General features: G+C 42.3%; 1 protein-coding gene across 7 annotated transcripts; it reads left to right on the forward strand.

Moving 5' to 3' along the window:
• On the forward strand, positions 1-26,523 carry tmem129 (transmembrane protein 129, E3 ubiquitin protein ligase). Of its 7 annotated transcripts, none has more exons than XM_061835190.1 (8): positions 176-268; positions 7,894-9,825; positions 10,065-10,123; positions 12,881-13,138; positions 18,561-18,721; positions 18,825-18,984; positions 19,069-19,141; positions 24,512-26,306. In XM_061835190.1, exons 2-8 carry the CDS (start codon positions 9,774-9,776, stop codon positions 24,694-24,696), a joined length of 948 nt encoding a protein of 315 aa, XP_061691174.1. In that variant the 5' UTR covers positions 176-268; positions 7,894-9,773; the 3' UTR covers positions 24,697-26,306. The 7 variants fall into 7 exon arrangements, with proteins under 7 accessions (XP_061691172.1, XP_061691169.1, XP_061691170.1 ...); XM_061835189.1 differs by lacking the exon at positions 176-268 and adding an exon at positions 5,273-7,794; XM_061835192.1 differs by lacking the exon at positions 176-268 and having other exon boundaries at positions 7,914-8,024; positions 9,768-9,825.
• Positions 26,524-27,884: the final 1,361 nt, after the last annotated feature.

Below are 27,884 nucleotides of genomic sequence, written 5' to 3' on the forward strand. Positions count from 1 at the left end.
CGACGTAAAGAAGAAGAAAAAGATTACTAAGATTACTGTTGCGAATGTTTCAATGTGTAAAATATGGAAAGTCCGGAGTTAACTTTCACTTTAGCTTACACAGCTTTCTGTCTGTGCTTCGTATTTACACCCAACGAGTTTCGTTCAGCCGGTTTGACGATCCAAAACCTATTTTCGTCATGGTTGGGAAGTGAAGACATGGATTTCGTACATTACCACGTCAAGAGGAGTAGCACTACCTTACTGGTCCACTCTGCTCTCCCACTCGGTACTGTTGAAATTATAACACATTTCCCTTGGAATACCACACTGCAAACGTCATACTGGGCTTTAGTAATACTTGTCAGTCTGTATTTGTTCCAGCATGGCTGACATCAATTTCTGACCAGTATTAATTGCACTTAAAATAATATTGTTGAGCATGTGAAAATTCGTGGAATGTATTCATGTCAGGTAGCAGGGAGCGAGTTACGGTAACCCCCCTCCTGCTACCTGACATTAACCCTAAATATAGGGACTGCCACAGTAAAAAAAAAAAATAATAATGGTTCAAATAATGTATTTTATATACCACATCATTCCTTGGACTGTGGGTAATGAGAAAATGACACCTTTTTTTAATTACCTATTAATATTGTTAGTTTACATGTTTAAAAGAACAAGAACCACACGTGAAAAATGTGGGTTTTTTTTTTGCAAAAACGTGAAAAAATTGGTCCCAGCTTGTTTAATCCTATAAAACGAGTATTCTGTCAGGTTCTGTGTTTTAACTTTTTCATTCAGGTCATACATTTATACATCAGATGATAAATTATCCCATCCTTTTACGAAATATTATTCAAAACCCAACAAGAAATGGGTTACATGTTTAATTTTCCTTAAGTTCACCTATGAAAACTAAACAAAAAGTAGACTTCCTTAAAGGGCCACTGTCATGAAATGCATGATGTGTAGTATGTCAATAATGAAAAAACAGAAGCCTACAAGGGCCCATGCGTTTTTTTCACCACAAAACATGATTTTGAATAACTCCTGCCATGAAAATTCTCAGAGGGATTTGTTTTCAAGAAGAAGCAGGAAGTGACGTGCATGGCAGGACCGTCTTCAAGTGGACTCATTTGTTTCCACTAGTTGTACCTCCGGGAAGGTAGTTCGGTGTTCCTTCGTGTTAGCCAAAATGCTGGCTCCTTGCATTGCTGGAGATTGCTTGAACACTGGGAGGATGGATTTACCCTTCATAAGTTTGCAAGAGAGCCGGTTCGTTTTGAAAAATGGATTGCACGGGTGCAAAGGACGAGAGCTTCATGGGTTCTAAATGACAGGTAGGTGTGTATACAACTACTAAAAAAAATAATAGTTTGCGGGGGACCACGTATTTGGTCTCTCATAATGCAGGAAAAGATCTGCGTACGTATGACAGGCGTGCTAAATGTTTCAATGTGCGAGTCAGACGGCGTCGGGCTCGCCAGCGAAGGCTGCTGTGTTTGTTTGTGGACAGATAGAGGCTATGAACAACGCTCCTGACAATAGCACACTCAACCGCGTGCGACGACAACGCTGTAAAGCACCCCGGCTCGACGGTGTTGTTCATCGCAGATGGCGGCGGCTATGAACAATGTTCTAAAGCAGCCCAGCTCGGCTCCGTGATATGCCACCTCGGCGCCGAAAATGAGCCACACCGGCTAAGGTGCGTGTCCACCGGTCACGGCTTCGGCGAAGGCTCCGCGTCGGGCTTGCGGACATCGGTGGTGCTGAAGAATGCTGCTGACGATGCCTCACTCAGCCGCGTGCAACGACAACGCAGTAAAGCGCCCCAGCTCGATGGTGTTGTTCATTGCGTACTGCAACGGCTATGAACAACGCCCTAAAGCAGCCCGGCTCGGCTCCGTGATAAGCCACCAAAAATGAGCCACACCGGCCAGCGCAAGTGGATCAGACGGGGAGGCGGTTTAACCGTGATCGCATATCATCTGAATATGGCTCGAAACAAGAGCGTAATATTGCCCCGGCAACTTCACTCGGTTGTGTGATGTTCTCTTCTTCGAAAAGAGCTTCTGTGTCAGGAGGGGCGTGTTCGTCTCCCATAGTAGGCTTCACCGCCTGTTTTCATTGGCGAACGTCCGGGTGACGTCACTGACGGGATGTAGCCAATACGGCGACCACTTGGATGTCGTAGAATGACACTTCTGCAAATTTGCGCATGGATGACGAGCTCGCCACTCATATTTATTTTTTCATATAGACATTGAATTGAATAATGTTATATGTATTTTTCATTACAATATTGATTTTAGAATGTTTATAGGGATGACACTTGACCTTTAAGGTCTTGAGACCTTAAAGGCCTCTGGGGCGGTGATGAACAACGAAAACGGCGATGAACAACGCACATAGACACATTTAGCACCCCTGATTTACAAGATTACATCGTCCATCCCAACTATTACTTTTTTAATAGCTCTACACACACCTACCTGTCATTTGGAACCCAGAAAGCTCTCATCCTTTGCACCTGTGCAACCCTTTTTTTTTTTTAAATTAAAAACATATTAACAATTATGCTTTACGTGTCAGTGGCACTTTAAGCAAGTTATACTTTGCAATAGGTACATCACACTAAAGCTTATCAAATGTGAAATGATTGTAAATTTTGGACATTCTGTTTTTTTCCACTCATTGTTGGGGTCACGCTTTTTGCTATGTGAGTCTGCAGTAAAAGACTAGAAAAAAGATTACTCTTCAAAATCCCATAGTATAACAGATAATCAGCTTTATATCGTGCTGTGAAAAATGGTTAAGATCATCAAACAAAAAGTAAACAGCCAAATATACCTTAAGTGAACGTATCATGCTGTTTTTAAATTATTTAATTTATTAAGGGAAAAAACTCAGAACCTGGCTCTCTGTGGAAAAAGTAATTTCCATTTCACTTGTGAATTATTTATGGCTAATCACATCCATCCATTTTTTTAAGCTGCTCACCGTCACGAGGGTCATGGGAATTCTGGAGCCTATCCCAGCTATCATCGGGCAGGAGGCAGGGTACACTCTCAACTGGTTGCCAGCCAATTGCAGGACACATGGAAGCAAACAACAGTCGGACTCACAATTGCTCTTATGGGCAATTTAGATTGTCCAATGAATGCAACATTTTGGATGTGGGAGGAAATCAGGAGTGCATGGAGAAAACTCACGCAGGAACGGGGAGAACATGTAAAGTCCACACAGCCGAGGCCGGTATTTGAACCCAGGTCCTCAGTACTGTGGGGCCTGGGGCTCTGCAGTCTTGCCACCTAGCTAATCACAATTTTTAGTTAATTTTCACTGATCACACCCAAGCCTGATTACCCCTTGTCCTGTTCAATTAAGTAATCATGACAAAACCAAGTCAGACAAAAGATGTAAAAGAGCCTCAACTAAATCCCACGATCCAAAGTAATTCCAGAATAGATGATAAATAAATAGACATCTGTCACTCTTTCTGAATGAAGCGTTTGGACTCCAGGAAACAACAGGGAGAGCTGTTATCCTCACACGGAGATAACATAGAACAGTGGAGAACTTTCCTACAAGGGTCTGGCCTACAAAGATTACCTGAAGAAAACAGCAATAATTCAGCCAGAAGACAGCAAAGGAATTCGGGACAAATTCAGTTAGTGTTCATGACAAAACAACATGGAAGAGACGGGGCCAAAATGGCAGTTCCAAGGCAAAAACCAATCCTGACCAACAACAATAAAGGCTCATATTACTTCGGGGGGTGTAACATCACACTTTCAAGGACTTTTGGGAGAATATTACAGGGAGTTTTCGGTTTAAGACGGTCTCAACCCAAAAGGTTTCGACTTTACGACGACAGGTCTTGTCCACCATTATGGCCCCAGCACCAGTGTTTCATTTTAGTTTATGCATATGGATTGTCTGATGGGATTTTTAGTTGCCCTTTTTGCCCACCTTTTTACACATGGCTCAGTAGAAGAAAGCTTTTTTCTTTTTGACCGTGGACCCAAAATTTACCATTGTAAAAAAAGAAAACAGAAAGGATTAACACCGACAGAAATAGCAAACATAAAGACTTGGGCTTCAGTCGGATGACTCTTAGGGTGAATCTGGTCCCCCTTGATTTTGAAAACTTGAGTCTTTTGAACTGAACTTTTTTTCTAGCATAAGGCTTGATATTAAAAGTAAAATGGTGAAATTCGGATGAAATATTTCAATGTTTAGGGGTTCCTCATTGCGATGGAAATCTCAACATTGCATCAGTCAAATTGACACATTAAAGCCTACATTTCTACTCGAATCAGTGGACTGACCGCAAGCAATAAAATATCTGTGATTTCATAAAATAATAGCCAAAAGGAAAGATTAAAATTATTCATAAAATATTCATTCAAATGAACATCGATCATTCAAAACATACATCCTGAAATGTATCTACAGAACGCTGCAATAGTAAAATGTTACATTTTTCTCAGTTTGTCTACGGTCTACAAATGCAAATACCAATTTTCAATTTCGGTTTCATTTTCTTCCATTGGTTTGGTACAGCTTTCCTGTCATTTTCAATAACTTGCAAAGTATTTTAGTATTTTTTTCCTATATTAGCAGATTTTAGAAATTCAGCAGCTAGTTTTACACCTCGCTCTGCGCTGTCGTTAGTCACCCTCAGGTTTTGGACGACATTGATGTTTTCCGTAGTTTTCTCTTGACTGCCATTGTTCAGGATCTTCATGAAGAAAATTAGTGTCTATATCAAGTAATTCAAAGAATCAGTGATTTCATTACATCAAATGGGACATGTATATCTGAGCCAGTCTTCTTCAGTCTTCTATGGGGAAGTCTAGTTGATATTGATGGAGCGAATTCATCTGAATCATCTGTTTCAGATGACTCGTCCGGGTCTTCGACCAGTTCCTTATTCACTTCTGTCTCAAGCTGTCATTGCCGTTCTCTCTCAATGCACATGGTGTTTTGTTTGATACGCTCCGCGACTTTCTTCTCGGTTGTGGCCAAGTTTGAATCAATGCCTCCCATCACGTTCGTTCTGGTCTCCATCATGTTTTTCAGGAACAGGGGGTGTTCTTCATTCGAAATACGATCAAAGACATCACGTGGCCAGAATGAAAACGTCTCCTCCAACCCGGATTTGAAATCTTCGATGCGTTTAAGCGGTCTTCCTGACAATCGTCGATCCTTCGGAATTTTCATCAGCTCTTGCATATCAGCGTGTAACGATTCACCCTTCTTCGACATCTTGTTTTCCGCAACTGTTGGTATCCTCGCTTTCTGGTAAAAAAATCACGACTTCCTGAACGACAGATTTTGCAGCTTCCCTGATTGGCTTGGCGACTTCTTGTCTTTGGAATTCCTCTTTTGCACCAATGAATGACAGAACAATCTGTTTTCTGGAAGGAGGTTTGGCTCCTTTGATGGCTTTATCATCTGTGGTTGGGACGGTCCCAAGCAAAAAATACCGCGGGTGTTTCTGTTTCGCAGCAGCCATGTTGACAGTTCAATGACTTCGCATTAACTGAGAGGTAAACACCAACTAGGGCTGAGAGGTCAACCTGCTCAAGGATTTCATGAGTGCTTCTGAATGTTCCGGGGATTGTCCTGACGTTTTCGACGTTGCTCGACGATAGCTTAGAAATTTTTTTCCGGAAAATGGCCGCATTGCTGATCGACTCTCTTTACCAAAACCTGACTAATTTTGAAAAATGTGATTTCCATGGGGAACCCCTAAACACTATTCAATTTTGTTCAAATTTGAAACGCAGCTCTTACATGATGAACCTCACCTCCAGAAAAAAGTTTGATTTTGAAAGATATCGGGGGACCAGATTCATCCTAATGACCGTGGCGATTATTATTAAGGACAAAGCCCGTATTTTAGCGCACGTGAAGGATTTCCTCCTGAGAGGGATACAGTGATCACGAAGCAACTTTTTTGTGAAGAAAAAAAAACAAAGCAACGTTCTTCGATCATTGACGAGATAATAAGATTACTTAAGTTATGGATCGAGGCTCAGAATCAACGTAGGCTTAATATCAGCCTAATGTTCATTAAGGGAAAAGGGACAGCGTATTTACTTAACTTTGAAAGAGCAGAAAGGCAAGCACACTGAGGAGGAATTTACCATGAGCAACGGCTACCTGCACTTTCTTACTTAGCAAGACCTGAGGGTACCCTCCCTTCATTCTTTGCCATCCCAGCCTCACTTTCCTAATAGTAAGTGAAGCATCTTATATTTTTTACTTTCATGTATTTTAGTTTTTTTGACGAAGTACCCATACCAACCCATTTTCCGAGCCGCTTATCTTCACAAGGGTCGCGGGAATGCTGAAGCCAATCCCAGCGGTCATTGTACATTTTGACTTTAACGGTGAAATCCGCCTCGAATCGAAATTTGAGGTAACTACTGTGGGAACGAATCTCAGTCGTACACCGAGGACTCCTTGTATTTGGACTGACCAGATAGAAATAGAGGTTTTTGAAAGGTCGTGAAAATTGGTGTAAATGTACCACAGCATTTCAGGGGGGAACAAACATCATCACACCAGTCAAACGTGGTGGTAGTGTGATTGTCTTTGGGTGGATTTCTCCTTCAGGACCTGGAATTCTACTCTTTAGGAGAATGATCAACCACCAGTTTGTCATTTCAATTGAAGCACTGCTATTATACTGCTGGATTCAGAATTTTCTGAATGGTTTAAAAAAACAGGTTTTAGAATGGCTGAGTCAACCTACAAACTTGAATTTAATTGAAATGCAACGGGATGGTCTCAGAACCACCGTTCATGCTTGAAAACCCTCAATTTTTGAAAAATGACCCAAAATACTGTATCCCTTCAGAGAAGGGAAAGACTCATTGCCAGTTCTGGAAAATGCTTTATTTCAGTTGTTGCTGGTAAGTATGATCCAACTAGTTATTTGGTTTAGGCGGCCAATACTTTAACGCACCGTGTCAGAGAACTTGTAAAAGTAACCCCCCCCCAACGCTCCATTATAAAACAGCATTTTAACTTCACTTGCGTTATATTTGTCTGTTATTTGTATTTGTAATATAATCTTAAACAAAGTAGGGAAAATATTCAACAAAAGGAGCAAATAGCTTTTTAAGGTGCTGTAAGTAAGTTTTACTGCCATCTGTGCAAGCAGAGTTACCAGCTTGAAAAGATGAGTGTCAAAGCGCTGGAGTCGCACTGGAAAAACAGGAGACACGCTGATTTGGCGAAGACTCTCTCATCTTCCGTTGGTATGAATCTGTTTCTAAAATATCAAGATAGTGAAGCATCAACTTCAGGCAGTGGTACTAGCAGTGCATGCGCACCTACAGTTGTCCACCCATCGACTTCAACCAGCCAGAAGTCAGGCTTTATGAACGTAGTTCAATACACGAAGACGGACATGTTAAAGGCAGAGATTGTGTGGACTTTAAAAGTGATCTGCAGCCATTACAGTTACAAATCTTGTGAAAATAATTCGAAAGTGTTTGTAGTCATGTTCCCAGACAGTGACATTGCTAAAAACTACCACTGTGGGGAAAGGAAGACTTCATACCTGGCTACATTTGGCATCGCTGCCCACTTTTCATCTCTACTGCCTCAAAGCCAAAAAAGCCAGAACAGAGACTGACATATCTACGGTTATTGTGAAGGCTGACAGGCTGTGTGAGGAGGTAGAAGAAAAGAGGAATCTGAGGTTTATCACCGAGGCCAAAGCACGCAGAGGCAGAGCAAAGGACAAGAGAGCCACTTTGGCACCTCTGCAGCAACAAATAGAGGAGGCACTGGGTAGGCTCAAGGAGCTAGAGTTGGGATGCTGAGACAGACATCAGTAGAAGACATTTGTGTATATAGTTGCAATTGTAGTTAGAATCTGTTTTTCTGTAGACTGTTATGTGAAGACGTTGACAATGGTCATATCAATGAGAACTACCAGAAGGGGCGACAGGTGATCACTGTCACAGGTACTGAGGTACTGGAACATTTGATGAACCAAGAACGGTTGATGGCACCATTGGGTGAGTCTTTTTTCCTTACTCTTGATTTCCCACGATCGCCCTAAATTTTTCGTGTCAGCCCTAAATTTTTCGTGTCAGCCCCTAAGAATGCCCCTAAAAAGCCCTTAAATTTTTTTGGACAGACTGAGTATGAACCCTGCGGTGTACCTGCTCATGCCCAATGACAGCTGGGATTGGCTCCAGCACTCCCGCAACCTTCGTGAGGATAAGCGACTCATAAAATGGATGGATAGCATGACAAACCTTTTATTAATCAATCTAAAGGTTTGTACACATTAAATATAAGAGTTCGCGATTACAGAGGAGCTACCAAATAAACCAGACACACAGACAGTGAAATTTTAGGTGGCATTTAATGTAATCTACTACAAAACAGCTACAACTCCAGTACAGTGGTACCTTGAGATATGAGTTTAATGCCACCCAATTTTTGATTTTCCACATATTTAAATTAGAAAAGTGTATTTTAAAACAACAAATTTTATTATATTGTGTAAAAACGAAAGACAATGGAAAGAAGGAACCGTTTTTATAAAGTGTACTACCTCACATCTAACATGTTCTGCTATTTTATTGTATTTTATTTGCGTAAGAACCTTGTGGAGAAGCGCTCATATTTCGTTGTATGCACAGTCCTATCATGACATTAAAGGCTTTTGATTTTTGAAACGACTTTTGGTAAGAGAAGATACTGGTGGTGGTGGAAGGTGGCAGAGGCAGATGGAGGATGTTTGTGGAGGAGGTGATTTCTCAGTCAATTTCGCTCAGCCTCTTCTTTACACTATCTCTGAAGTTAATTGCAACACGTTTGCTTTTCTTTCACTTTTGCTGAACTTATGTGTCATTTCACTTAGCTACTAAATGCTCGGCTTAATGTTACTTTTACAGTTAATGAACTTGGAGGAACTTTATTGCTACTGTATTTTTTTTTCTTGTTAGCTTTGCTCAATTATCTTTAGGTCTTTTCTCTTGCACAGCTTTAGCCTTAATCACAACGTGTTCTTCTGTGTCAATAGCCATTTAAAAAAAAATGTCTGTCCAAGAGGTTTGTTTGTGCCTCTTTTAGACTGTTTTCTGAAATGTGGAAGGCACCAAAGCACAACCACTTGCAACATTTTCTGGATGTTTGTTCACTACAAAGTTCAAAACTTTCTCCTACATTGCAAGCACTTCCTTTATATCGGTGATAGAAATAAGCTCCTCCTCTGTCTCATCATCAGAACTCTCACTCTGCAGCTCTTATGCTGCAACATCTGTCACTCCTTTTAATTCCTCCGTCAAATCCAATCAATGAAAAAATAATCAAAAGCCATTATTGTCATTATATGATCACCAGCAAAGGCATTGAAGGTGAAACGTGGAAGAGTCTTTCGCCTGACATTGATCCCAAACACACTGCCCGGGCAGCAAAGGAGTTGCTTCATAAGAAGTAAAGGGTCTGAATATTTATGACCAATTGATATTTCAGTTTTTCTTTTTTGATAAATCTGTAAAAATGTCAATAATTCATTTTTTCTTTCAATCTGGGGTGTTTTCTGTACAGTATAATAATGAAGAAAAAAAATAATGATTTTTTGCAAACGACAGCAGTATAATTTTAAGAGTGACATTTTTAAGGGGTCTAAATACTTTCCGTACCCACCATATGTGTTATGGGCCTCAAGTTTTGAGGCCAGCGTTACAGAGTTGAATATTTTTTTGTTGCTTTGAACTAACCTCTCCTCTTGGAACCCTGGAAAGCAGAAGTGCATGATGAGGAGAGAGGCAGTGGTTACATCTTCCCCAGAAAGCATATTCTGGAGTAAGAAGGAAAATTCCTGCCCCCTTTATGCATTGCTGGTCAACTTTTGGCTACGCCCCCATCACAATAGTTGCTAGCTCAATATCATTGTGAAACCTAAACAGAAATTTGTAACGCTTAAGCTTCACATTTGTGTATATCACTTGTATGTGTTTGTGTGTATACAGAATCCACACATTATGAAAAGTTGTGTTTTCAGTGTGTGTTTTGCTAGTACTAACAGGCTCTACTCTGTGCAGGTTACTTCATGGGGATGTGTAACGCTGCTCCGGAGAAACATTTGCAATACTTTTACCAGGTCAGCCAGTGTTCTGAACATTTAAAAAAAAAAAAAAAAAAGAAATCCAGTGTATATGGTTCCATTGTGCTGCACAAATAATCAAATACAAAGCAATTTGAATGTGGCTGTCTCAAGTACGCCACACGACCCTGGTGACGATAAGTGGTCGGGAAAATGAATGAATGTCTTAGATGCTATCCATTCTAAGTGTTTTGAGATAGAAATAGCTTATGGCAACACTTAGCTTTTACTTCAATCATCACTGTAAAGCTGTCATGTCTGCTGACATCTCAATGTAAACATACCTTTGACGATTAGCTTTGTGGATATTTTTGTTGTCCTGCTCACTATTGAACTTATTGTCTGAAAATACAGTAAGCTAGCATGTATTTGGAAGTGGTAGAAAACCATCACAACCACAGGAAAAACCTACAAAGTTGACACAGAAAGGCTGGAGCCTGGATTTGAACCCCCATCCTCAGAATTACAGGCCAGGTGTGTTAACTACTTCAACCAACTTGCTCAAACACATACCGTAATTTTTTGAGTATAATGTGCCCTGAAGTATAATGCACACCCCCAAAGTTGACCTAAAAAAATCAGGAAAACCCTTCTGCCAATGTACAAGGCACACCAACAATTTGCTGCTACCCATATGCTCAAAATATTAGGAATTATCTGTATTTATATTTTTTTAGGTTTGTACTTGTATCATTTTTCAAAAACAGCAATCATTAATAATAATCATTGTGCATGTGCTGATAGGCCACAGGACACACTTGTCCTGGTCCCTGTAATTGTCAGAACAGAATCCCTCAACCAGCTAAAATAAATACTCAATAATGGCATAACATTTTATTAATACTGCTGATAACGCATATAACAGTCTTAAATAAATAAACTATTTAACACTGTTTAACCTGAACATATGACAAAAAACATTTGTGCATTGTGCAGTTTATCCTCTACATTACACATCCTTGGCCAAGACTTCCAAAGAAGCATCAGACTCATCTCCAATCTGAAAAATATCCACCGTAGCTACCTTTGGTGCATCACTGTCGAACTCATTATTGATGACGTGGTCCACTTCCTCCTGCATTGCATCATGACCATCTTGCTCCCACAGCATGTCATCCTCTGTCCCATCCATGGCGTTTGTGAGGAAATATGTTTTGAATCCCAAGAGTTTTGGTTCAGCAGCGCACCCTACTCGCCCTCCATTCAAATACAATTTTTCTTTCACTATGGCGTCAGATGCCTGTCAAAACAGTTTGAGCTCAAACTACGTAGAAACGAGCATGTTGTTTGTTGTTTTCCTTTCGGCTTGTCCCTTTCGGGGTCGCCACAGCGTATCATCTCAGATGAACGCATATATATGTTTGGCACAATTTTTTTTTTTATTTTTTTTTTTTTTTACGCCGGATGCCCTTCCTGACACAACCCTTCTCAGGGAGTGGAGGCCCCAGTGGGATACGAACCCACAACCCCTGGTTTACCAAACCAGTGCTCTAACCACTAAGAGCTAAGGGGCTTCACGTAGAAACGAGCATAATGGGCACATTTAAAAAAGCGAGCATTTCAATTGTGTTCGGTCTCCCGTTTTTTTTTTGTTTTTTTTTTTTAATGTACTCATTATGCCCTTACTACGTAGTTGGAGCTCACGTTGTTTTGATAACGACCTGAACCCAATGAGCTCTCGTTGTTTTGACTGCTGCCCTGATTCTGGGTGGCTCGCGTCAGCGATGACACATTTCTTTTAAAAGCGGCTTCAGAACTAGCAGTTGTAGTAGACAGTTTTTGTCTTAGTTTAAGTTAAAACAAACTCACGGGCAATCGTTTTCTGATTTTTGGTACATTGGCAACAGACATGTTACACTAACAATCCTAAAATCCGAAGCTCCCCGAGAAAGTCATAAAGTTCAGGTTGGGGTGCACATTACCATAATAAATATAAATGTGTAACATAAGATATTGAATATCATATCAAAATGTATACGTATACTTTTTTTTAACCACTACATGTATACGACTATACACTGTAATTGTATTTTTCTTATTTTTCATCCATACCTAAATATAATGCGCTATATTAACTTGTTGAACATATTTTTGGAAAAAAATTGCACATTATTTTCAAGAAATTACAGTATTTGTCAATTTAACCTTTTTTTTTCACCCGGAAAAAAAGATCATTGTTAAGTTTGTCAACCACACACGGGAGTAGGAGTGCAACAGTTGATCAGTTAATCAATAACTAATCAACTGTCAAATTATTTTGATAATTAAGTTGTTGCTTTGAGCCATTGTTTAAAATTGTCCAAATCCTCTGATTTTACCCTTTTATCTGTAAATATTCTCAGATTTTTGTTATCCTCTATGAAAGCAGACTTTTATATTGCTCCAGAATGGGTACACAATGGCCATTAAATTGAGGCAAATTCTATTTATGTCATTACTTTATTTTTTTTTACCAAGAGCAATATTGTGAGATAGGCGCCGGCGCTCCTGCAACTCTACTGAGGATAAGCACTACAGAAAATGGATGGAATATCATAGAGTGCTATGTTTCCTCATAAAAATACACATTATTTTGTTTCATTTGGAAAATTACAAGGATTTGAAACTCCTTATGCTATGATAATGTTTATGAACTGAATTCATGAACTGAATGAACCAATTCTTCACCACACATTTTATGTGTACAAAATGTTTGAGAAGAACTATATATAGGCGGACATATATCATCTGTGTTGTCATGTTGTGTCCCACTAGATGAGCGACCAGCGGAGGGTGTTTTTTGTCTTCTCTGTGTGCCTCCTGTTGGCCAGCTCTACACTTATCGTCTACTGGTCGCGCCAAGGCTGGCACAACCATCCTATCAGCAGCGGCTTGCAGGCCCTTGTCCAACCTCCTCATTCTAACTGGGCTTCAGTGGCCAGCAGCATAAATATAGAATTCAGACGGATCGACAAGTTTGCTTCAGGGGCGCCAGGAGCCAGAGTTATCGTCACCGACAGCTGGGTGTTAAAGGTCTGTTTGCATATCTTTACTCGTGTAGCATGAAAAACAGAATTAAGATTAAAATTGCTCTAAAAATGATATTATGATACGTGTAGTTACGAAGATAATTAACTTTCTTATAGGTTTCAACGGCAACATCAGAATAATTGTCAGACAGACATCCACTCCCCTCCAAAAGTATTGAAACATTAAGCGGTACGGGCAGTGGATGGATGGATTGTCTCGTCAATTGACATCACACATTGTCATAATTCTAGCTTTGTGATCATGATAAAATGATGAATTCTAGATATACATAACTCAAATTATATTTTGGCAAACTTCAGAGTGACCAAATGGGATCAAATTATGACCCATTAAATGTTATTTTTTGTGTCATTAGACTTTTATTAGGAAAAACTAGGGTATACAAGTTTCTCACATTACATGCCACAACTATTTCTTTATATATAAAATGGAAAGAGAAAGGTGGAGGAAAAAAAGAAGGGAGCATCAAATTAGAAACAGCTCAAGTTAGGTGTACAATTAATTTGAATCGACTACAAATTAAGTAAAAACAACATAAGTGGCCTTCCATGATCATCCTTAATTGGAACTCTTACAGTATCCGATCTGATAGGACGTCTTCAACCAAGGACATATCAATAAGAAAGAGTGAGGTAATTAATGTTGGGGGGAGGGGGGGGTCACAGTTAGTACCACTTCACTACAAGTTGCATCCAAGGGTCTGCAAATAGTGTATATTTGCCCCTTGCTAACTTTTTGAGGTTCATATTTTCCTGGTATGAAAACCTTTGAATGATACTTGAACTGAAAATTATATTAGAACAGTATATACTACTTGTAAGTTTAAAGAAGGTAATGCATTGCACACAAGTATAACTCTAATGGGGGGGATGAAAGGGAAAAAAATAATAGTGACTATTACCGATGAAGAAAATATAAACTATTTGAATGGGGTTAAAAACTTGGGTTCAACTGTGTTAGTATTGCTTGCTGGCTACAAAGTATTGTATGTGTACAATGAAGAAAATAAGTATTTAAACACTGTGCTATATTGCAAGTTCTCCCACTTGGAAATCATGAAATCACGTCTGAAATTTTAGGTGCATGTCCACTGTGAGAGAGATAATCGAAAAGAAAAATCCAGGAATCACAATGTACCTTATGATTTTTTTAACAATTTATTTGTGTGATACAGCTGCAAGTATTTGAACACTTCAGAAAACCAATGTTAATATTTGGTACAGTAGCCTTTGTTTGCAATTACAGAGGTCAAATGTTTCCTGTAGTTGTTCACCAGGTTTGCTTGAGAGATTTTGGCCCACTCCTCCACAAAGATTTTCTCCAGATCAGACAGGTTTCCGGGCTGTCGCTGAGAAACACGGAGTTTCAGCTCCCCCAAAGATTTTCTATTGGGTTTAGGTCTGGAGAATGGCTAGGCCACGCCAGAACCTTGATATGCTTCTTACGTAGCCACTCTTTGGTTTTCATGGGTGTGTGCTTCAGGTCATTATGATGTTGAAAGACCCAGCCACAACCCATCTTCAATTCTCTGACTGAGGGAAAGAGGTTGTTCCCCAAAATCTCACAATACACTGCCGCGCTCGTCCTCTCATTTATACAGTGCAGTTGTCCTGTCCCATGTGCAGAAAAACACCCCCAACGCATGATACTACCACCCCCATGCTTCACAGTAGGGATGGTGTTCTTGGGATGGAACTCATCATTTATCTTCCTCCAAACACGGTTAGTGGAATTATGACCAAAAAGTTCCACGTTGGTCTCATCTGACCACAAAACTTTCTCCCATGACTCCACTGATCATCCAAATGATCATTGCCAAACTTAAGACGGGCCTTGACTTGTGCCGGTTTAAGCAGGGGAACCTTCCGTGCCTTGCATGATTTCAAACCATGACGACTTAGTGTATTAGCAGCAGTCTCCTTGGAAACGGTTGTACCAGCTCTTTTCAGATAATTGACCAAGTCCTGTCGTGTAGTCCTGGGCTGATTCCTCACCTTTCTAGGGATCATTGAGACCCCACAAGGTTATATTTTGCATGGGACTTGTCATGGTCCTGCCGGTCCAGCCCTGGCTGTGCGGGTTCAGGCCGGTCGCTCCCTTGTGCCTCCCGCTGCGCGGCAACAAAGACGCCGTCCTCGTCCACCCACTCCTCACCGGCAACGGTGAAACCAGCAGACCCGGATTAGAGAACCAGCCGAGCTATGCTGACATTGCAGTAGCAACGGACCCGCTACCAAGCAAGGCCCATGTCGCTGTCGCAACGGATCCGCTCCCGAGACACACCCACATTGCAGTTTCAACTGACTGTCTACCTACTCTCGTTCACGCGGCAGTGGCAACTGATCCGCTACCGAGCCAAGCGCACGTTGCAGTGGGAACGGATCCGCCACCTCGCAACGCCCACGTCGCGGTCTTGGCTGTTTCACTGCAGGCTCACGGTGCGGTGGCCACTGATCCGCTGCCGAGCAGAGCTCATGTGGCAGTGGAGACCGATCCGCCGCCGCCTCACGTTGCTGTCCAGGAGGTGGCGACGTCGCTGCAGCTGCTTCTCGTCCGTGTCCAGGAGTACCGGTGGCGACCGGTCCGCGGCCGCTCTATGCTCCTGCTTCGTCGGAGACCGGTCCGGGGTCGCCCTACGCTCCTGCTTTGACGGCGACTGGCACGCCTACACGTTCCCGTCCAGGAGGTGGCGATGGCTCAATCGCTGTCTCACGTTCCCGTCCAGGAGGTGGCGATGGTTCCGGAGTGTCCTCACGTTGCTGTCCAGGAGGTGGTGATGGCGCCGCCGCCTTCTGACATTCCCGTACAGGAGGTGGTGATGGCGTCGCCACCGCCTCCTCACGTTCTCGTCCAGGAGGTAGTGACGGCGTCGCCGCCGCCTTATCACATTCCCGTCCAGGAAGTGGTGATGGCGTCACCTCCACCTCACGTTCCCGTCCGGGATGTGGCGATGGCGCCGTCGACGCCTCACGTTCCCGTCCAGGAGGTGGCGATGGCGCCGTCGCCGCCTCACGTTCCTGTCCAGCAGACGGCGACGGAACCCAACTCTTCTTCGTTCCAGTCCCAGCGGTGACCACCCCGCGGCCGCTCCACACTCCTGCTTCATCAGTGACCGGTCCACGGTCGCCCCCCTTCCTGCTCCGTTGGCGACTGGCACGTGGTCGTTCCACGCCCCTGTCTCAACGGCAACAGAGGATGGCGGCGGCTCATTGGCATCCTCACGTTCCTGTCCATCAGACGGCGACGGAACCACAGTCGTCTTTGTTCCAGTCCTGGCGGCGACCGGTCCGCAGCAGTACCACGCCCCTGTCTCAACGGCGACAGGAGTTGGGGAGTTCTGATGGGCCACCCAGGAACTGGAAAGGCCTCAGGATGGCTGTGATAGTGATTGTGGCGGTCATGGCTTTGGTCCTTCTCTCCGTCATCCTCTTCGCCTCTGATGGTTCCCAGCCGCTCCATGATCCTGCTTCGTCGGAGACCGGTCCGCGGTCACCCTACACTCCTGGTTTGACGGCGACTGGTACGCCTACACGTTCCCGTCCAGGATTTGGCGATGACTCAGCCGCTGTCTCACGTTCGCGTCCAGGATGTGGCGATGGTTCCGGAGCGTCCTCACGTTCTCGTCCAGGAGGTGGCAATGGCGCCGTCGCCGCCTCTCATTCCCATCCAGGTGGTGGCGATGGCGCCGCTGCCGCCTCACGTTCCTGTCCAGCAGACGACGATGGAACCCAAGTCTTCTTCGTTCCAGTCCCGGAGATGACCACCCCGCGGCCGCTCCACACTCCTGCTTCGTCAGTGACCGGTCCACGATCGCCCCCCTTCTGCTCCGTTGGCGACTGGCACGTGGTCGTTCCACGCCCCTGTCTCAACGGCAACAGAGGATGGCGACGGCTCATTGGCATCCTCACGTTCCTGTCCATCAGACGGCGACGGAACCACAGTCGTCTTCGTTCCAGTCCTGACGGCGACCGGTCCGCTGCAGTCCCACGCCCCTGTCTCAACGGCGACAGGAGTTGGGGAGTTCTGATGGGCCACCCCGGAACTGGAAAGGCCTCAGGATGGCTGTGATGGTGATTGTGGCGGTCAAGGCTTTGGTCCTTCTCTCCGTCATTCTCTTCGCCTCTGATGGTTCCCAGCCGCTTCATGACCCGGCCTCGGCAGCGGTGACCACTCCCTGGCCACCTCGTGGCTGAGCCTCGTTGGTGACCAGTCTACGGCTGCCTCCTGGCCAAGCCTCGGCGGCGAACAATCCCTGGTCGTCTCGCAACCACCGCGTGGGAGGTCCTCGTCCGGAGCAGTTGCATGTCTTGGTCTGGTTCCTGCTTCGCCCTTGGGTTCCTCACCGAGGTCATCCACCCAAATCGCCCCGTGGGGATCCTGGTGCTTGGCATCCGGGTCCTCCTCCTGACCTATCCAGCAGGACGCCTCGCTTTTGGTGGCCTGGACCAGACAGACACACACCTGCGCCTCATGCTGGCTGATTGGCTCGATGTATATAGGACCATGGGGACGACTGGTACGGCGCCAGATCGTTGCGGTTCATGCCCCGTTCCAGCACTCCCGTATCCCTGATCGTCAACCCGACCGACCTCGTAAGTCTGACCCCTTTGATACTCCTGCCTGCTTTGATCGATCTCCCGTGTACCGACTCCTGCCTGCCCGCTGAGCTGCTCTCTACGCTCGACGTCCTGACTACCGCTGCTGCACCTGACTGCCTGCCTGATCCTCAACCATGGAACAATAAACCTTTTTCCCGAATTACCTCTGCGTCTCCCGACTCCTGCATTTGGTCCTACCTCCGTTTCGATGGGTTGTGACAGGACTCCACTCCGATTGAGGTTGACCATCATGTTTAGCTTCTTGCATTTTCTAATGGTTGCTCCAAGAGTGGACCTTTTTTCACGAAGCTGCTTGGCAATTTCTCCATAGCCCTTTCCAGCCGTATGAGGTTGTACAATTTTGTCTCTGGTGTCTTTGGACAGCTCTTTGGTCTTGGCCATGTTTATGTTTGAGTCTTACTGATTGTATGGGGTGGACAAGTGTCTTTATGCAGCTAACGACCTCACACAGGTGCATCTGATTCAGGATAATACGTTTGAGTGGAGGTGGACTTTTAAAGGCAGACAAACAGGTCTTTGAGGGTCAGAATTCTAGCTGATAGGCAGGTGTTAAAATACTTATTTGCAGCTGTATCACACAAATAATTCATTAAAAAAACATACATTTGTGATTTCTGGATTTTTCTTTTGGATTATCTCTTTTACAGTGGACATGCACCTACAATGAAAATTTCAGACCCCTCCATGATTTCTAAGTGGGAGAACTTGCAATATAGCAGGGTGTTCAAATACTTATTTTCTTCACTGTAGGTTGATAATGGGTTTATTACATTCCTTACACGCAGGTCACCACCTATCATGTCTACATTGCTGCACAGAGTGACTGTCACGTGACTGTGACCGACTCCAGGCAGCACCAACTGAGTCCCGACTCAGTCTCTCCCACACAGCTCCTCACCCTCAGAGTGCATAGTATCAACCCTGCAGTTAAGCCGTTTGATATCAGGTGCAATTATTCCAAAACATTTACTAAAAAGATATCTGCATGTGTTTTGTTAAAAAGCTACTGCTCTATTTTTGTTATTTTGTTAACCTATGCACACATACAGATTGAACTCAACAGAGTATGCCGAGCTCAGAGAAAAGGTCCATGCACCAATCAGGAACTCTGCTAGTGTTGTGATTCGCCAAACAATTAGTGAACTTTTCTTGGAAACGTTCCAAGCTCATGTGGACCTCAACCAGCCCTACTTGCTCCCCAGTGGTCAGGTACTGTATGTTACCACTGCTGGTGTAGCTTCTGCTAAGATTATGAAACCCAAGATATGTTGTTCATTTGCTGTGAATACACAGGATGTGGAGCCGTGTATTGGCTGTATGCAGGTGCCAGCAAACACCAAGCTGGTGAGACTCTGTCATGTAGATGGTAAGTATATGCAATTTGATGCACAAATTGAGATTTTGGTTTTATACACCACCACAATGTATTTGAAGCTCAAAAAATGATTTCAATGGAGACATGCATTTCCGGCATAATTCAAAACACTTTCCAGGTGTTTTCATAACATTTGTGAGTTGCTTTTGTGGAAGTACCCCAATTAAAAAAAAATCATAGTTTATATAAAACGAGGCTTCAAAATCAATGAAAATCAAGGCATTTTCACCCCTTTGGAACACTCTGAGGATGCAGAAAAAACTGTTCCATGTTCTGTAGTCAGCTGTCAATCACAGACAGTTACTTCTAAAATATATCCCGATATATGTGCAGCATTTTCATGTAATTTGATCAAGAATGATGATCCTTGCTAAAAAAAAAATCAAATTTAGCAATTTTTTTTAGATGCCAGCCTCATATTATATGGATCAATGTCTCCCATGCTGAAATAGCAACCCTGCAAGTCCTCTTTTTGAAACGGTATTAATCATTTAAAAAACCCAAAAAATTGTGCATAGCAGCTTCAAAAAAAGTCATGCGACGTGAACAATTTACGTGTATCTGGCATGTTATGTGACAGAAGAGTCTCTGCTAGGATGAAAGACAGAGTTTATAAGATATTGGTGAGGCCATCCATGATGTATTGATTAGAAACAGTAGCAATGAAGAGATAACTGGAAGCAGAGCTGGAAGTGGAGGTTGAGGTTCTCTCTAGGAATGAGCAGGTTGGATAGGTTTGGAAATGAGCTCATTAGAGTGAGAGCCAAAGAAAAGAAGAGTCCAAATGCTGTTGAGCAACTTTTAAACAAGCTTTAAGATGTTTTTTGTTCAGCAGTGGGGTCTTGCGAGATGAGTCTCCATACTGGCCATGCCCGACATAGTATATTTCTGTGTGTTTTCCTTGTAATTGCTAATCCTATGTCTTTCTTCGATGAAAAAAGATGACGCACTGTGGCAACCCCTAACGAGACAAGCCAAAGGAGAAAAATTTTGCTTATGAAAATCTTTTTTCATCCATCCATCCATTTTCTCAGCTGACTATCCTCACAAGGGTCACTGGAGTGCTCGAGCCTATCCCAGCGGTCATAGCCCAGCAGGTGGGGTACACCCTGAACTGGTTGCCAGCCAATTGCAGGGCACATAGAGACAAAACAACCATTCGCACACACAATCACAGCTCGGGGCAATTTAGAATCTCCAATGAATGCATGTTTTTGGGATGTCGGAGGAAACTGGAGTGCCCGGAGAAAAGCCACGCAGGGATGGGGAGAACATCCAAACATTACACAGGCGGGGCCAAGATTCGAAGACCAGTCCTCAGAACTGTGAGGCCAATGCTCTAACAAGTTGCCCCACCATGCTGCCCAATCTTTTTTCAATTTTAGTTTATTTTGTCAATTTAATTTACTTTAATAACCTTGCCTCCCAGACACATTTTCAGAACTACGCTGATGCCTAAAGATTTACTTTCTTGAGTTGACACGTGATGGGTCAGAAGCAACTTCACTATTAATCATTTTAAAAAATGATTTTCCATACATCCGCTTTAATTTAAGAACTGGTATAGTTCAGCACAGTACAGCAAGTATGCTCTTCCCCATTTGTGGTTCACTGCTCATTGCCCGTATATTCGCGGATTTTGCTCTCGTTTTTTTTTTATATAGTACCGTATTTTCCTTACCTTAAGGTGCACTTAGTTATCTTAAATTCTTCCTAAAAAGATGAGACACCTTATAATGTGTGCATGCCTTGTGTGGACCCTGAGTTCCAAAATCTCTTAATGTTGTTCTGTGACTCGTCTAATTAACTACACCTGAACACACTGGTTACATTGTTAGCATGCGTACTCACATGTGTTTTAGCGTGTAACTAAGCTACCACATAATGGGACTCACTAGGCAGTGAGGAACAATTGCGATTTTACATTTGAAATTTGTATTTGCTAGTAATGCTATTCTGTATTTGTATATGCTACCCTCGGGTCAAATTCTTCAAAACTTTAATTTTGACTATTATAGCTATGCAGATGAGACAGTTATATTTAGCAGAGCATATAACGCCAATCCTAAAGTCCTTACACTAGCTTCCAATGAACTGTACAATAGATTTTAAAGTTCTGCTACTGGTCTATAAACCACTAAAGGATTCAGGTCCTGAATACATGAAAGAAATGCTTAGGGAATCCAAACCCAGTACAGCTCTAACATTGATTGACTCAGCTGAAATAGTGGAGCAAAGAGTCCAAAGCAAACATGGTGAAACAGAATTTAGGTCTTATGCTGCACACAAATGGAATAAGTTGCCAATAGAGGTGAGGTCAGCCCCAAGTATGAATGTTTTTAAATCCAGGTTGAAAACTCTTCTTTTTTTTTTCTCAAGGTTTTTTTAGTATATCCAGTTTTTAATCCAGTGGTTACCAAAGTAGGGTCCACGGACACCCATGGGTTGAAAATGTCTTTCCAGGGGGTCTGGGACACGATGTCTGAGTAATAATAAAATATTTTTCTGAAGAAAAGAAAAAATAATTTTTTTCTTCTGTCTTCTTCTGTTTTCAACTCTATTCGAAGTGAAGACGAAAAAACGAAATTTTCTGGAAGCTAATCATGATGTGAGAATTGCCCTTTCCAATGTTGAACCACGTTTTGATTTATTGTGCAAAAATAAAAACCAAGATCATGTGAGCCACTAAAATTGAGTATTTCTTTGTACCAGAATGGCATCGCTGTGTCCAGCACTACATTATTGGCAAAAGTTGAGGTTGGGGGTCCGGGAGCTTTTTAAACAATCACTGTAGGTCCGGGCCCAGGTTGACTTTGGGAACCACTATTTTAATCATATTACTTGTACAGTATGCGGTCTTGATTGGCTTTTTTTTTTATAATATATATTTTGTTTAGCATTTTTATTGTTTTTAATCCTGTTTTAAATGTTTTATCTCTTTGTTTTCAAATGCTTTTAATCATGTAAAGCACACTGAGTTACCTCTTGTATGAAATGCGCTATACAAATACATTTTCTTTGCTTTGCTTTGCTTTGTAAGCAGAAGAAGCTTACATTGCCCCCAGACTGACAGTGTAGGCAAGCCAATACTCAAGACGTTGACACTCACTGTGTCGCATCGAAACTAAAATTATCACACCACAGCAAACAGAAAAGCAAAACTGGCAAATAATAAAACGGATAAAATTACGATTAAATAAACAAAAAACATGCACTTTGCAGTATTAAGGACTTCCTAGTGCATGCATTTATGCTAACAATGTGACTGGTGTGTACAGTACTTCATTGGTCAAGTCCAGGGGTGGCCATTTTTTACTACGGCAGAGAGTCAAATCATACACATCAAAGAGCCATATCATACACATGAACATCATTCCCTCCTCACACACACATAATGTTGCTCAGCCAGATTTATTGTAAATGTCACACACCAACATGATAAGAAAAATGTACTCCAACAGAGTACCAAGACCACACGTCTGCAATTAAAAAAAAATACATTTTAATGCTCTCTCACACAGACAAATTACCAGTTCAACAAGTCTTGTCTTGTATGGCATAATTCTAATCTGATGAAACACCGAAATACTCACATGATTGGAGGTCTGAGTGCAACTGTGGATCAGTTGCCATGCTAATGTCCGATATTCTCTGTTCAACAGTGTGGCGGGACAATTGAAGGTCTGATACTATTATAAGATTTTCGTTTTCAGGACAAGATTTCAAGATTTTTACCGAGGTTTTTTTTTTTAATAAATTACCCCTCAATGTATGGCTTTTTGACACTGTCTATGTTCCCAGCCACTTGATATGATGCAAGCATTCATCTCTAGATGCTTTTTTAAAAAATACTGAATCTGCTTTTCTGTGGGTTTTTTTTTTTCACTAATTTGCAACTCCGTAGTTCAGTCGCTTTTTGGAAATTCCAAGTCGATGTTATTAGTGTGGAGTGAGCTGAAGTGAAGCTGTGAAATGCGATGGACGTCTGACACAAAAGGCAGAGAGCCATTGCGCTCAACAACAACAAAATATGAGTTCTCCCACTCTGGTAAAAATGTCCTGTGTTCATCCACATATTTTTGTTTCACTGTGCTTTTTTCTCTGGCATTTTGAAAGCAAAACAGACAAATTATATTCTCAAAAGATGACCATCCGACTGGGAAGCTTTGAGCTATTTTCATTCAATGTGAAAGCCAGTTTTGCAAAAATACAGTGGTAACCTTTCCTGTTGCGATCTCATGACCGTGGTCGGGAGACGCAGGGAAGACGTGGCCTCCGTGCCGAGGTCGTCCTGCTCGGTGGTAAACTCTTCCTTCTCTCGTTGCACAGCTGACCTGGGCGGCAAGAACACTAAAGGCACTTTTTCCTGGTCGTCACCACGCTCTTTTTCCTTCTCACCCTTCCACTGCACACGCTGTGGAGTCCCATCTCACTTATCCATCGACGCACATGCAGACACACACACTGAGCTTGTTGTCACAATACCTGGAACAACTATAATAAAAGCAAGCAACGCTTGCTTGCAACTACCATAATGAACTCAAACACAGCACACGCACATAAACAGAACTTCGATATGCTTTCCTGCAGAGGTGCATGCAGCTCAAGACTCGCGGGTTGCCCATTCACTAAAGGTACACTGTCCATTTTGGGGAAAATTTAAGACTTTTAAGTTCGCCTTATGGTCGCAAAAATATAGTACACATCATACTTAGGTATTTTAATACTGCATCTATTATTCACTTGATTTTTGTTATCAGAGGGGGTAAGGAATGCAACCCCCCCCCCCAATAACAAGGGAACACTGTATTTACCATTTTGCAAGCTAATCCATTTTATGCAGACTACCAATGTTGTCAGGAGCTCAAATATATGCATCTGTTGAGCACCTGGGGATTCATGTATTCACAGAATTATTTTCCGAAACTTTTAAAAATTTATTTATTTTGGGGGAAGAAGGGCCTTGTTTTTCCTGCGAAAACTTCTTGGGGTCTGTCCTTATTCAAGGTTTTGGGGAGTTTGAAAAAAATTCATTGCAAATCTTCAATTATTCTCAGATTTGTGCTATTCCCGGTCGGGCCCGATCCCCCACAAATGGTGAAGGTCCACTCCACTGTGAATTCTTCTCGTTCAGTGACTGAACTCCGAAGCCTTCGACATCACCAAATTTTGATTTTCCTCCCTGAAGATGCATTCCCAAGTCTTTATTGCTTCTACTTTCACTTGTTGCTTGTTTGTTGGTTTTATTATTGATTGTTTTATTTAAACACCATTGTGGTTGTGTCTATATGCTCAATCATAAACACCTGGTATTTGTGTGTATGTTGGTGCCTATAACTTTTGAACTGCTCTGTTATCTAGAAGCTGACATTGAGCCTGAGTGCGAGCAGTGTTTCTGCAGACCCATGTGGTGTCTGTCCTGTCTGGGTCGATGGTTCGCCAGCCGACAAGACCAGCAAAGACCTGAGACCTGGTTGTCCAGTCGAGTTCCCTGCCCCACCTGTCGAGCCAAATTCTGTATACTAGATGTTTGTGTAGTGCATTGACAAACACACACAAAAGACTTACTTGTGGCAAGTGGCAGTGGTTAAATGCCAAAAACCTTTATTTATGAATTTGAAATGGATATGTTGGATTCTAAATCCAGACAAATCTGAAGTCAATCTTGATCCCAAAAATGATGGTATTTGGTTTTAGAAGTTTGACTGTGCAGGTTGTGTCGAGTGAATAAATATTATGCAATGCCATTCAGCAATGGCAGCATCCACAGTTACTTACTTTGGGGGTGGTCATTGGTCACAACTTTGCATTATCTTCTATTAACACTTAAAATTCTTGAAGTACTGCTTCTCTCTCCTCATACATCAATCAAAGAAACAATATAAATTTTAGAAAAAAAGTTGTGACCATCTGATGTTCCAGCATGTGGGACAGCTGCATCACAACTCTCATGACTTGATTTTTCTACCTCTGTGCTACAGCAGCCCCCCACCCCACCCCAAGGCTGTCAGTACATTGCAGATGGTCCAAATTGAGTTTTAATTCTATTTTATTATAGTATACTTTGTACTCTACTTTATACTATCCTATGTTTTTGTATACTATTATATACTGTTTGAATGAGCAGTATCAGTTTTAATCCTATTTTATTATAGTATACTTTCATACATTACTTTATAATATCCTGTATTTTTGTATACTATTATATACTGTTTGAATGAGTGTGTGTTTCTTTTGGCTTGTCCCTTTCAGGGTTGCCACAGCATATATATATTTTTTTTTTACAGAATGGAGAAAGAAGCTTTTAATGTAAGAGTATATAGCTGGTAAATTAGAGAAATATGTGGCGGGGGGGGGGAATGTGCCAAATCATATTATTCATGTCTCGCAAAAATCTGTACCTTGACTAAAAATTGGCTTCTTTTTTCATACCACTGAGATATTTAAAAAATGTTGGTGACTAAACCCCTGTTTTTAAAGTATTTCTTTTCTTTCTTCCATTTGCACCTCTTTGCTGGAGAATTAACGGGTTTTGTTACCAATTTTTCCATTGAAGTGAGCCATCCACCAAGTGAATAAACAGTATCCACCTCACCACCATAGTAATAGTTGAGTTTGGATTATTAGTAAAACATTAATCTGGGGAACATTAATAAATGACTAGTTGGTTATACTTGAGAAATTATGATATAATTATATTTTTATCAAGCAATTTTAGTTACCCTATGGAACATGCTTTTTTCCCGCCATAATAGAATAAAGTGTAATTGCGCATCCACTACAGCAGCCAGCAGTGCCGCTGTCATTGTTTAGTGTGCGCAAGTGTAAACTGTCATTTCAGAACAGAAGCGATGCAGATGTGGTAAACGCTAATTAGCTGTCAGTTTTCCAGCCAGGGTCTTTGGAATGTCTGAGCGTGAGAGGAATTTCGATAATACTTTTCCAATTTAGAGATGTTTCTAGGGTAAATCTGTGGACAATTATGGCATTAAAAGAAACACTGAACCCTTATCTACCGAAGACTATTTTACTTTTATTGCACTTTCATTATTTGCTTAAATATGACCTTGTACATTTAACCAACAGATAAAGTGTTGTTCATTTGCTAATCAGACAAGGCTGTGTTGTGAAGCCGGTGGCTGTCCTTGATCTTTGTACGCAGAAAACCGGCTGGTGGCATCCTCCTCTCCCAGGCGTTGCTGTGGAGACGAACGATACCAGATAACGAGCGGAAAGTTACCACCCCGGCCCAGGACCAGATTGTAGGGGGGCAGCCACTTTTACCATGGACCCATACATATAAAAACCTTGTTACCAGGCAGCTCTTGTCTTCTTCTTTGGTTATCCTGCCAGAAGACACACATCTCGTGTGCGGCAGATACCTAGCTAAGACCCGGAGGTCTGTATTGCACATTCCTTTGTAATAAATCCATGTGCTGTCAACTTTTTCTAATCATTGGTCATATCTTCCTCGGCTCGTGAACACGCGTAGGGTCCAAATTCGCAAATCCCTACACTGCTAACTTATAATATGTGCTCCTATTTCTACTTTTTTCAACAAAGTCCTTTAAGGGTGAATCTAGTACCTGTTGAACATGCATTTCTCCTCGAAAGCTTGAGGAAAATGGGTTCTTCAACACATTGTTCAGAATAACAGCGTACTTTGATTTTGAGTTTGATTGGAGAGGGGAAACCTTATAAAGAGGTGCAAAAAATTTTAGACTGTTCAGCTAAAATTATCTCTAATGGCTTAAAATGGAAAGCAAAACCAGAGACATAATGCAGAAAATGGAAGACGACCATCAAAATTGATCGCAGAATAAACAGAATGGCAAAGGAAACGAAAATCTTGAGGAAGACACTTTTCCATTTTACAGACAAACTAAGAAAAGGGATTGGATTGAATCCTTCTTCTTCTTCTTCTTCTTTTCCTTTCGGCTTGTCCCGTTAGGGGTCGCCACAGCGTGTCATCTTTTGCCATCTTAGCCTATCTCCTGCATCTTCCTCTCTAACCCCAACTGCCCTCATGTCTTCCCTCACCACATCCATAAACCTTCTCTTTGGTCTTCCTCTCGCTCTTTTGCCTGGGAGCTCCATCCTCAGCATCCTTCTACCAATATACTCACTCTCTCGCCTCTGAACATGTCCAAACCATCGAAGTCTGCTCTCTCGAATCTTGTCTCCAAAACATCCAGCTTTGGCCGTCCCTCGAATGAGCTCATTTCTAATCCTATCCAACCTGGTCACTCCGAGCGAGAACCTCAACATCTTCATTTCTGCCACCTCCAGTTCAGCTTCCTGTTGTTTCTTTAGTGCCACCGTCTCTAATCCGTACATCATGGCCGGCCTCACCACTGTTTTGTAAACTTTGCCCTTCATCCTAGCAGACACTCTTCTGTCACATAACACACCAGACACCTTTCGCCAGCTGTTCCAACCTGCTTGGACCCGTTTCTTCACTTCCTTACACACTCACCATTGCTCTGGATTGTTGACCCCAAGTATTTGAAGTCATCCACCCTCGCTATCTCTTCTCCCTGTAGCCTCACTCTTCCCCCTCCACTTTTCTCATTCACGCACATATATTCTGTTTTACTTCTGCTAATCTTCATTCCTCTCCTTTCCAGTGCATGTCTCCATCTTTCCAATTGTTCCTCTGCATGCTCCCTGCTTTCACTGCATATGACGATATCATCTGCGAACATCATGGTCCAAGGGGATTCCAGTCTAACCT

Source organism: Syngnathoides biaculeatus, chromosome 11, assembly GCF_019802595.1.
Source record: "Syngnathoides biaculeatus isolate LvHL_M chromosome 11, ASM1980259v1, whole genome shotgun sequence".
In the NCBI taxonomy this organism is placed as follows: Eukaryota; Metazoa; Chordata; class Actinopteri; order Syngnathiformes; family Syngnathidae; genus Syngnathoides; species Syngnathoides biaculeatus.

What these genes read in the sequence shown, in the direction of transcription:
- tmem129 (XM_061835185.1), top strand. Translation starts at nt 64, where the DNA reads ATGGAAAGTCCGGAGTTAACTTTCACTTTAGCTTACACAGCTTTCTGT. An exon ending in CCACTCTGCTCTCCCACTCG is followed by an intron (nt 269 to 10,064) that starts GTACTGTTGAAA and finishes TACTCTGTGCAG; the next exon opens with GTTACTTCATGGGGATGTGT. An exon ending in GAGACTCTGTCATGTAGATG is followed by an intron (nt 19,142 to 24,511) that starts GTAAGTATATGC and finishes TCTGTTATCTAG; the next exon opens with AAGCTGACATTGAGCCTGAG.